General features: G+C 40.0%; 1 protein-coding gene across 26 annotated transcripts in view; it reads left to right on the forward strand.

Moving 5' to 3' along the window:
• SVIL (supervillin) overlaps positions 1-12,281 on the forward strand; it is a 196,345-nt gene that overhangs the window by 166,473 nt on the left and 17,591 nt on the right. For all 26 annotated transcript variants that reach the window (XM_061586465.1, XM_061586466.1, XM_061586468.1 and 23 more), the window contains 9 exons: positions 768-940; positions 2,037-2,192; positions 3,598-3,734; positions 4,530-4,677; positions 4,803-4,948; positions 5,619-5,794; positions 6,311-6,452; positions 6,987-7,263; positions 8,609-8,760. In XM_061586465.1, the coding sequence (XP_061442449.1) occupies positions 768-940; positions 2,037-2,192; positions 3,598-3,734; positions 4,530-4,677; positions 4,803-4,948; positions 5,619-5,794; positions 6,311-6,452; positions 6,987-7,263; positions 8,609-8,760 (1,507 nt within the window). The remainder of the gene's footprint in view (positions 1-767; positions 941-2,036; positions 2,193-3,597; positions 3,735-4,529; positions 4,678-4,802; positions 4,949-5,618; positions 5,795-6,310; positions 6,453-6,986; positions 7,264-8,608; positions 8,761-12,281) is intronic.

Genomic DNA, 12,281 nt, shown 5'->3' on the forward strand with positions numbered 1-12,281 from the left:
ATGAACTCTGATAGTGCCACTTGGTTGCCTCGATGCAGGATAGATTGTGAGTGGGTATGTAGAAACTAGCCCAATGTAAAAAGATACAATTTTACGTTTGTTGCTTCAGCCTTTTTGCCTCTGGTCCCACCCACCACTGGCATGTGGCCCCCGGAAGGTTGCCTAGAAGGGAATGCGGCCCTCAGGCTGAAAAAGGTTTCCCACCCCTGCTCAACACGAGAAGGGTAAAAGGTAGCTTTATATGCGAATGTCATTTAAAGATAACAATTGCCGCTGTAATTAATTGCTAAGCAAGCCACAGGGCCGAAAGACAGGTGCTGGAAAGTAGCAGCTCTTGGTTAACACAAAGGTTGCATTGTATGCCTTCAGAAAAGGCTGCACAGAAGTCTCTCCTTCTGCCAATAGGCATTTCCAATGGCAGTTTATTGTGGACAGTGCTGCTTGTGTATGCAAGTCTTGCGCAGGACCCATGCAACATCACCTTCATCAAAATGCAATTTCATATTTTCCCATTTAATCCAGATTTGGATTTGCCAGTTCTGCAAAAAAGATAAGTAAAAACCACACAGAAACAGTAAATCCAGATTAAATTGGGAATGGGGCAATATGAGATAGCATTTTGATGTGGACAGTATTGTGTGGGCACTGCACAACACTTCCATGCATGATCAATATTGAGTCCACAATAAACTGCTGTTGGAGACACCCAATGTTTAATGGCAGGCTGCTAAGAATGTAGATTTAGTGTAGATATCTTTGTTTCTCAGGTTAATTTCTTCGGTAGCAGAGCACAAACGTGCAGTGAGACCCATACGCAGAGTCCAGGCTTCCAGGAACCCTTTAAAAATGCTAGCTGCAAGAGAGGACATTCTTCATGAATATACCGAGCAAAGGTTAAATGTGGCCTTCATGGAGTCAAAGCGGATGAAAGTTGAAAAAAGTAAGTCTGATGTCCCAAGTCTGCTTTCTGTATGCTAGAAATGCAGTGTTCTCAAAATTCAGTTTCACTTTGAGGAGTAACAATACTGCCATAAAGTGTACACTATGGTCCTGTTCAGACATAACAGTCTTGGGCCAATAAACCATGGTTTATCAACCATGGTTTATCAACCAAGAGCAAACAGTGTTGCTGCATTCTCCATCTTTGCATCTGCCTTTGCACACCCCATGTAAATGCTGATATCATGGCTTGTTTTAACCAGTTTCCCAGGATCAGATCCTAGTTTCATATTGTGGTTAGAAAGTGGAGATTGAACCATTGTTTCCTTGTTCAGATGTAGTGGGAAACTGTGTTTTTAAACAAGGCATAATATCTGTACTGAAATTAGGTGCACATAGGGAGGGTGGGACAAGGTGAGAGCGTGCAGACATGAAACATCTTTTCAGGCCAATAAACCATAGTTTCTTGGCTTGAAATGGTTAGTTATTATTTATTAATTTATTAGACTTGTTAGTCACTTGTTACCCAAAGGTCTCCAAGTAACTTACAACAAACAGGAAATATGCACCAGTCTGCGGATTTCTTTGCCTTTAAATAGGCAATGCCTTAAATAATAATTTTAAATTAATAGTGTAGGCGGGAGGGAGGGGGTTGTCAATCAACAACAGGGACACATGCGTGCATCCTGGAATAGAACTGGATCCTATTCAGTGGCTAAGTAACTATTACATACAGACACCAAAAAAATGTTTGGAATGATCATTGTAGACTTTAGCTTCCTGCTCTATATCAATGTATAGGAATTTAAGAATTAAATGCTCCCATTTTTCACCCTTATTTTGAAGTTTCCTCCTGGAAATGTCAGGTTCTTCAGATTAGTGAGTAACCTGAGCTCAACCTATTTTTTTGTTGTCTCTTTCAGCAGCAACAACAAAAAATGCTGGAAATGAGCCATGCATGAAAAAAACCTAAATAAAATATGGAAACGAAACATAATGTGGTTTCTTTGTTGTCTTGTGTGTGGCTTTCTTTTTCTTTTTCTCTTGCTTTTTTCCCTGTCCTGTCTTTTTTTTTTTTTAACTTCTGCTGTCTTAAGTGTCTGCAAACTCAAATTTCTCAGAGGTAGCACTTGCTGGCTTAGCAAGTAAGGAAAACTTCAGCAATGTTAGTCTACGTAGTGTCAATCTAACAGAACAGAACTCAAACAACAGTGCTGTGCCATATAAGAAGCTGATGCTCTTGCAGATTAAAGGTATGTGGAAGAGCTCTTAAATACTATCTTTTTTTAAAAAAACTTATCCAACACACAAACTTTTTAAGAAGTGTATGTGAGAAATGACATATAATTTTGTTGTGAGTGAAGAAAGCAAGACAGAGTGAGGTAGGAGGCACTTCATTCCTCCCTCCATGCTGGGGAGCAACAGAGTCCATACACTGGGGAGAAATGCAAATAAACAAGTGAGGGCAGCCATCTTAGGCCACCCTAGGAATGTTCCAAGGCCATGGGGGAAGGACCATGACTCAGTGGTAGAGCATCTGCTTTACATGCAGAAGGTCCCCTGTTCAATCTCTCCAGGTTGGGCTGGGAAAAACTCCTGCAGAAATCCTGGAGAGCTGCTGCCAGTCAGTGTAAACAACACTGAGCTAGATGGACCTATGGTCTGACTCAATATAAAGTAGCTTACTATGTTTCCTTGGGTCATAGCTTACAGGGGCACTTGTGGCTAGATTAGTGGTGTAGCGGCAAATTTAGAAGTGTAGGGTCCCTTCATGCCATGCCGCCTCAGGAAGCCATGCCTCTTGCAGCCACCCCCTCTCTCACACACACCACAGACTCACTGGCACCACCAATCTGCCATGCACCCCCGCCATGTAAAAGGAGGCAGGAGAGAAGGGCTAAAGTGGAGGCCACAGAAACATCCTCCACAACAGGGCCAGACCACGGAGGATGAAGAGGAGGCAGCACACCACAGAACAAGAGACAGGGTGTAGTGTGGGGTGGGTGAATATCTGCTGAATTCCAACCCCCCATCCCCCGTAGCCTATGTAAAAAGTAATGAGCCCACATCCCACCAGGACAACACACCTGGGCTAGAGGTTTCAAAGCACTTAACAGCCAGGCTGCTGCTTGGAACAGAGGCCTGGCTTTGTTTAAAGTAAAAAAATAAATGGAAAGACCACCCTCACCTAACAGTAAAAAAAACCATACTCCAAAAGAGCTGCAGTTTTCTCACCCTCCCTCTGAAATTTGCAGAAATTTTCCCTTGCCCTTCATGGTGGGTGGAGATCAGATGAAGATGGGCTGGTGGTTTGTTCACAGCCCTAAGAAAAACGTTCTATCCACTTTTCCCCACAAGATGCATAATTCTGTTACACATCTGTCATGTTCCCTCTTATGGACTTTTTTTTTCTAAACTATCCCTCCCCCAAGTGTTGTATCCTTGCCTCACAGATTGCAGGCCCCGGATTAGTTGGCAGTCAGGTAGCTTTATTCCTTAAGCTCCCTCTTGCATAAAATGATATTGTAGAAATGGAATATTATTTGTCTGAGACAGGGTTGTGTTTCTCCTCCCCCCTCAAAATAATAAAGACTAGAAATTGGCCCCAGTACTTATTTATTGCATATGCAATCAGTCTGGGTTTTTCTTCCACTGTAGGAAGAAGACATGTCCAAACAAGATTAGTCGAACCAAGGGCTTCATCACTTAACAGTGGCGACTGTTTCCTGTTACTTACTCCACATTACTGCTTCCTGTGGGTCGGGGAGTTTGCAAATGTGATAGAAAAAGCAAAGGTTAGTACTCTTAAGCATTGACATGCCAAAGCCATTCATTTTGGGGCCATTCTTCTGCAGACAAGATATAGAATGGTATTCTGAGCATGTAAAATATGGATGTGACTGCTGGGGCAATTCTTTCCCTCCTCCCTGCTGTCATTTTGCCCCCCACCCCAGAAAAGTTGGGGGGGTTTGATGGTTTTTAAAAATATTTGTATTGAGGTTTTCTGCTTTTCAGACAAAAGAAGCATAATGTATCAAAATGTAAATGTACTGCCTTCAATTCGATTCCGACTTATGGCGACCCTGTGACTAGGGTTTTCATGAGGCTGAGAGGCAGTGACTGGCCCAAGGTCACCCAGTGAGCTTCATGGCTATGTGGGGATTCGAACCCTGGTCTCCCAGGTCGTAGTCCAACACCTTAACCACCACATTTAAATCAATAAAACAAAATTAGACAACAAAGAAAGAGGAAATAGTAGATATAATGAGAGTTAAAACTGGTGTTAATAGTTCGTAATTTGTGAGACCTTACAGCTAGGCAAAGGAAATCCTTTGTGGGAGGGAGGAGAAATATCTGCATTCATGCAGAAAAGTGGTCTTGAAGATGTCTTCTGAGTTAAATGGGATAAGTTCTCATTTAAATGCAAAGAAAGCCTAAATGTATCTGATACAGTTTCCACGTTCAGTATCATTTGTCTAATAAGAATACCAGAAAGTACCTCTTTTTTTCTTTCTCTCTCTCTCCTGAACTGAACTATTATCCCACCAGCTTAGACGAGCCTATTCAGCTAAACATGTTCAATTTTCTAGGCGTCAGAACTTGCAACTTTAATCCAGACAAAGCGGGAACTTGGCTGCCGAGCTCCTTATGTGCAGACCATAGAGGAAGGAATCAATACCCACACACATGCAGCCAAAGACTTCTGGAAACTCCTTGGTGGCCAGACAAGCTATCAGTGTAAGGAGCTTTTGTTTTCTCCATTTCAGTGCTGGCTTGTTGTAAGAAAATCCTTGAATTGCTTCTTCCAAGTTTTGTTTTGTGCTACGTTGGTGTAACATTTTGTTTTGTCTGCTCATTTCAAGCTGCTGGAAGTCCAGAAGAAGATGAAATGTATGAAGCTGCAATAATAGAAACAAATTGCATTTACCGACTGGTTGATGATAAACTTATTCCTGATGATGACTACTGGGGAAAGATGCCAAAGTGTACACTGTTGAATTCAAAAGAGGTATAGTAAGTGGCATTTTAAAGTTCAGTGGTGGCTCTGATGCTCCTAAAACTTGGGGTGCAAACAAACATTGCTCTTTTGTCCCATTTCCTAGGTTCCTTTTCCCCTTGGGGCTCAACTGAGTTGGAGCTAGGCCCAGACCCAGCCTCCAGCCTTTGAGTGGCTGCATACTGTTTTTTTTCCTGATTACTGAACTAGCACTCTTGATCCCTAAAACACAAATTAATCTAAGAGTGTCCATGTCAGAAGACAGGAATAGTGACAGCCAGTCAGTGTTTTAGGAAGTAGCATACATAGTTCATTTTTCTAAGCAGAATAAATAAAATATGTTTGCACGGCAGGGCATTATTCACAGAGCTACAAGTGGGGTAGTTATGACCTTAGTGCTTGCCTTGAAAGATGCAGATACTGTGGGTTTTCAGTGAATTTATGCAACTGTAAATATGCAAAATTGCAGATTTGACAAAAAGATAGCCAAGAAGCCGCCTGTGTAGGAGGCCACCAGCAAATCAATTATTCCTCAGAAATGAAGGCTACATACCATTATTTTTGGGTTGTGATAATCACTATTAATACCTGTTACACAACTACAGAGCTCAGTATTTGCTCAGCATTTCTTCTTTTTTGGCTCAATGAATGACTGCTGTGTTAATTCTTTCTCCTCTTTCAGGTCTTGGTGTTTGATTTTGGTAGTGAAGTATATGTTTGGCATGGGAAAGAGGTCACTTTAGCGCAAAGAAAAGTAGCATTTCAGTTGGCCAAACACTTGTGGAATGGAACTTTTGACTATGCCAACTGTGACATCAATCCTCTGGATCCTGGTGAATGCAACCCCCTTATTCCAAGGTATCAAACCCAACCACAATGCTGAATTTGCTCTGTGCATAGTATTCTTAGCTTCGTAACAAGCATTGATAGGAGTTAAAGATCTGAATTGCTTATAACCTGGAGGAGTCCCTTAACTTGCTAATTCTCTTATGTTGTGGGAGAAAAAAGATGGTTTCTGCATTCACCCTAGCCATTGCTATAGAACATATAACGCTTGTGTCAGTTTGAGACAGGAAACACATTGGGAAAAATAAATATTTCAGGCTTCCCTTTCAAATTATTTGAGCAGGGTGTGCATCCTGTTGCTCTATAGCTCTTCCTTCACATTTTGCAATCTTGCATTGAAACTGTGAAAAGTGTTTTACCTATAGAATCTCAAATTCTTGTAATTTTCAAAAATAAATGTTACTGTCAAAGATGAATTAGGCAGGACACATAGCACTATTTTTAAGTTCTCTTGTCTTTTATTTTATAATGTGAAATGTTAATTGCTGTTGGAATGGTCTCTGTGTATATCTCTCTACTGTAATGCAGAAAAGGACAGGGCCGACCAGACTGGGCTATTTTTGGGAGGCTAACAGAACACAACGAGACAATATTATTTAAAGAAAAGTTTCTGGATTGGACTGAATTGAGGAAACCTGCTGAGAAGAACTCTGGCGAATCCCTTCAGAAGGTGGCAGAATTATTTATTTATGTATATTAATTATATTAATGTAAATTAATTATGCTTTGCAGATCTTGCCATGTAAAGAACTTCAAATTGTTCCACAAAACAAGCATGTAAGAGATATAATTCATTTTATCGATGGAAAAACTAAACCTAAGAGTTTAATTTGTCCAGGGGCTTATCCAGTAAATTCATAGGTCAGGAATTTTACCCAGGGATTTCTCTATGCTAATCTGACTTGGATGATGATAAAGTTTTTGTGGTCCTTCATGAACTAAAAAAATCAAATTTTCAAATGCAAGGTTACATTTTATCATTATGAATGTAATGTCTACTCTCCTAGTCTTTTATTCCAAGTCTTTAGAAGTTTAATTTGAGATTGACAGCCTAAATAAATTGTTGATGGGCATCTGTATGCTTTTAATATTATGATGAATGCTTGACATCTGGTTTGATTGCTTTGGATTTATATCATAATGTGTTCAGTGGGCTTTCTAAAACGGCTGTTTAAAGTGAAAACTGCTTTGTGTCTTATTACAGGAGGAAACCAGGTCTGACATTAAACCATATGATGTCATGCGAATGGTACCAGTGCCCCAGACAACAGTTGGCACAGTCCTGGATGGGATGAATATTGGCCGTGGCTATGGATTCATTGAGGGAGATGATGGGAGACAATTTGAAATTATCACCATCTCTGTGGATGTCTGGCATATCTTGGAATTTGATTATAGCAGGCTCCCTAAGCAAAGCATTGGACAATTTCATGAAGGGGACACGTATGTTGTCAAATGGAAGTACCTGGTGAGCACTTCAGGTTAGTAAAAAACTCTAATAAAGCATTGATTTTGTTTGAATTGGGTATAATCAATCTGTGTTGCTTGCGATGCACTTAACTATTCAAGCACATAACCAACTGATTTTGTTTTTAGTGTATTAGTTGCTGGAAACTATTTTGCTGTCGAGGAGGAGAGCAAGATATGAATATAAATAATATTTTTATGTGCCTTCATAGTCTTTTTTTTTTATTTCAGGAGATATTTATCAGCCACTTAAAAATTAAGTTACATGTAGAGTCTCAATACGCTGTTTTTAAAGTATGCTTAATGATAAAGCAGAACAACTAATACATAGTCCTTGGCCTTTGTTGCACCTCCAGGGTGAATTCTTTGTTTAAGTAAAGAAGCCAGAGATCACTTATGAAAACAATATATCAGCAATTTAATGTTCCCTTTATGCCACTGCATTTTAGAATCCCTTTAAATAGGGTCTTTTCAATAGTATTTTATTTAGGAGAATTATTTATTTATTTCATTTAACAAAATTTATATACTGCTTAAATGTAAAGACCTCTAAGTGGATTACAAAAAACATTAAAATAATTGTTAAACAGTTAAAAACAAGTAGTTAAAACATATTTAAAACAGCTACTAACTAAATGATTAAAACAGATCAAAGTCTATGTGTCTGGAAAGGCTTGCCTAAACAGAAAAGTTTTAAGCTGGCACTGAAAAGAATACAGCAAGGCGCCTGCCTGATGACAATAGGCCTGGAGTTCCACAAAGTAGGTGCTGCCACACTAAAAACAGGATTTCTTACAAGTGCAGAACAAGTATTATGCAGCACCTGTAACAGTGCCTGTTTGGCAGATCGAAGTTCTCAAGTGGGCTCATGTGGGGTAAGGCAGTCTCACAAGCAAACTGGTCCCCACATGTTAAGGGCTTTACATACTAGTAGTAACACCTTGAACTTAGCCCGGTAACAAATTGGCAACCGGAATTGCACTCCATGCACCTTTTAGCAGTGCTCCAGTATTGCTCAGCATTCCCACCGGAAATGTATAGTTGTCAGCATATGGAAAAATGACATATAACAGTTATTTTAAAGTGGTAGCATGATGAGGATGCATAATATCATGTGCTTATTGCATTTGTCTTCATTTGCGTCAGGCAATTCCATTTACTTTTTGTTATGGTACTTTGGTAAGTATAAACTGCTGTCCCAGTCTGCCTTTTTCCTTTATGTATTTTTGTCTGCCAGGTCATATATTCATCAGTTCTTTATAGGAATGCTTTCATGTTAATGTTTGCTAGCCATAGATGTGGTGTCTGAGTTGGGCATGTATCCTCCAGGTTATAGCCTCTTTTGATATTGCTTTGCAGTTGGAAGCAGGCAAAAGGGGGACATACAAAGCAGAATTGTTGGCAAAGAGAAATGTGTGTACTTCTTCTGGCAAGGGAGGCACTCTACTGTCAGCGAGAAGGGGACATCTGCACTAATGACTGTGGAGCTAGATGAAGAGAGAGGTGCTCAGGTAAGTAAAGCACAAGACTCTTCTCTTTTCACTATTATATAGATCAGAGGTGAGGAACCTCAGGCCAAGAGGCCAATTGATGCTCTCCAGGTCTCTGTCTCTAGGATACACACCTTAAAGTGGTGAGGGGGTTTGAGAGTGTTGAAGAAGCTGAGAGCAATGCCGTCAGGAGTCTAGACCAAGAGGCTAGACTCCTAGCAGGGGCACCCAAGGTGGAATGGTCAAAGCTGAGACACCAGACTAAGAGGCATCCAAACTCAGAGGAAGGCAATGGTAAACCACCTCTGAATACCTCTTACCATGAAAACCCTATGAACAGAGTATCCACAATGCAACACAAGATAGTGCTGGAAGATGAGACCCCCAGGTCAGAAGGCACTCAGCAAGCTACTGGGGAAGAACAAAGGGCGAGGACAAGTAGTGCTGTGACTAATGATGCAACTGGATCAAAGCCAAAAGAAAGCCCAGAGGCTGATGCGCACAGATGTGAAAAGAGAGTCCGAAGTTGTACAATGCACACAATAGAAACATACCATGTGAAAAGCATGAACCAGAGAAAGTTAGAAATTGTCAAGCAAGAAATGGAACGTATCAACATTACAATACTTGGTGTGAGCGAACTAAAATGGACTGGAATGGGACATTTTCAATCAGGCAACTACAAAATATTTTATGCAGGAAATGAGAAATTAAGAAGAAACAGGGTTGCTTTAATAGTGAGAAGTGATGTAGCAAAAGCAATCAGGAGCTATAACGCAAGGTCTGAGCAAGTGATATCAATGAGATTTAACGGGAAACGTATTAACATAACGATCACCCAAGTCTATGCTCCAACGGCAAATGCTGAAGAAGAGGAATTAGAGAGATTTTACACAGAAGTACAGGAAGAAATTGGTCACACACCAAAACAAGATGTGCTGATAATCATGGGGGACTGGAATGCAAAGTAAGGAATAGAGAAGAGCTAGGAATTGTGGGGAAATGGGGCTTAGGAGATAGAAATGAAGCAGGAGAAAGACTTAACAAATTGTGTGAAGCCAATAATTTGTTTCTCACAAACACATTTTTTGAGCAACCAAAAAGACAATGGTACACGTGAACATCACCAAATGGTCAATATAGGAATCAAATTGATTATATAATTGGTAGCAGAAGATGGAGAAGTTCCATACTTTCTGCAAAAATAAGACCAGGAGCAGACTGTGGTACAGATCATGAACTGATTGTATCGAAAATCAGAGTAAAGCTAAAGAAGAAGAACAAAGCAATCATAATGCCAAAATACAATTGAAATAACATCCCAGAAGAATATAAAGATCAAACAAGGAACAGATTTGAGGCTGTAAACTTACTTGACAGAGAAGCAGAAGAACCATAGATTGAAGTCAGAGACATTATCAGGGAAGAATGCAAAAAGACAATACGTCTAGTTAAAAGAGAGAAAGACCTCAATGGATGACTGAAGAAACTCTTCAAATGGTTAAAGAGAGAAGGAAAGCAAAAGCAAAAGGAGATAGAAACATGGTTAGAACCCTAAATGCAACAATACAGCCACTAGTACGTAGGGACAAAGAGAACTATTACAATCAATCAATCAATCAGTTTATTCGACCACTTGGTCAGCATAACTATTATGATAGTTATTGTATTGAAATAGGACAACAAAAAGGGTAGAAAAAGAGCCCTATTCCAAAAGATTAGAGAAATGAACGGGAAATTTAAATCAAGGGTAGGAGTGTTGAATAATCAACAGGTGAACACACTGACTGACCGAGAGGAAATAAAAGGAAGATGGAAGCAATGCACTGAAGAACTCTATAAAAGAGATACAAGGATGACAGATTCATTCATGGAGGAACTGTATGATGGAGAACCAGAAATTTTAGAATGTGAGGTGAAAGCTGCTCTTAAAATACTTGGAAGAAACAAATCACCAGGAACAGATGCCATGCCAATAGAGTTGCCACAAGCTACTGAAACTGAATCTATCCATATTTTGACAAAAATTTGTCAACAAATATGGAAAACTAAACAATGGCCCACAGACTGGAAGTGTTCAATATACATCCCAATTCCAAAGAAAGGGGATCCCAGGGAATGCAGTAATTATCGAACTATTGCCTTAATATTCCATGCAAGTAAAGTAATGCTCAAGATTCTACAACAAAGGTTCTTACCATATATGGAGCAAGAAATGCCAGACGTCCAAACTGGATTTAGAAAGGGAAGAGGCACCAGACATCATATCACAAACATACTTTGGATAATGGAATGGACCAAGGAATTTCAGAAGGAAATCACCCTGTGCTTTATAGATTACAGCAAAGACTTTGATTGTGTAGATCATGAAAAACTATGAAATGCTTTAAAAGAAATAGGGGTGCAACAGCATCTGATTGTCCTGATGCGCAACCTATACTCTGGACAAGAGACTACTGTAAGGACAGAATATGGAGAAACCGACTGTTTCCCAGTCGGAAAGGGTGTGAGACAGGTGTATTTTATCACCCTATTTATTTAATCTATATGCAGAACATATCATACGGAACGCAGGATTGGAGCAAGGTGAAGGAGGTGTGAAAATTGGAGGGAGAAATATCAATAATTTAAGATATGCAGACAATACCATACTCTTAGCAAAAACCAGTGATTCGTTTAAAACGAATGCTGATGAAAGTTAAAGAGGAAAGCACAAAAGCAGGACTACAGGTGAACATCAAGAAGACTAAAGTAATGACAACGGAATGTAACCTTAAAGTTGACAACGAGGGCATTGAACTTGTCAAGGATTATCATTACCTTGGCACATTCATTAACCAAGATGGAGACACTAGTCAAGAAATCAGAAGAAGGCTAGGACTGGGAAGGGCGGCTATGAGAGTACTACAAAAGGTCCTCAAATGCAAAGTTGTATCACTGAGCACTAAAGTCAGGATCATTCAGACCATGGTATTCCTGATCTCTATGTATGAATGTGAAAGTTGGACAGTGAAAAAAGCAGATAAGAGAAAAATCAACTCATTTGAAATGTGGTATTGGAGAAGAGCTTTGTGCATACCATGGACTGTGAAAAAGACAAATAATTGGGTGTTGGAACAAATTAAACCAGAACTGTCACTAGTAGCTAAAATGATGAAACTAAGGTTATCATACTTTGGACACATCATGAGAAGACCTGATTCACTAGAAAAGACCATAATGCTGGGAAGAACAGAAGGGAGTAGAAAAAATGGAAGGCCAACAAGATTGATTGAATTCCATAAAGGAAGCCACAGACCTGAACTTACAAGATCTGAATAGGGTGGTTCACGACAGTTGCTATTGGAGGTCACTGATTCATGGGGTCGTCCTAAGTCGTAATCGACTTGAAGGCACATAACAAGGTGTCTGTCTGGCCCTTGGAATTCTCCATAGGCTATACCCCTCACTATACCCTGCTTCACCCTGAGTGCTTGTGCCTGGACCGTGTGTCACTGAATTCTGATAAAGCCTCTTGCTTGTCTGGATAAAGGATCGAGCGT

The sequence above is a fragment of the Rhineura floridana genome, chromosome 10 (genome assembly GCF_030035675.1).
Source record: "Rhineura floridana isolate rRhiFlo1 chromosome 10, rRhiFlo1.hap2, whole genome shotgun sequence".
NCBI lineage: Eukaryota > Metazoa > Chordata > Lepidosauria > Squamata > Rhineuridae > Rhineura > Rhineura floridana.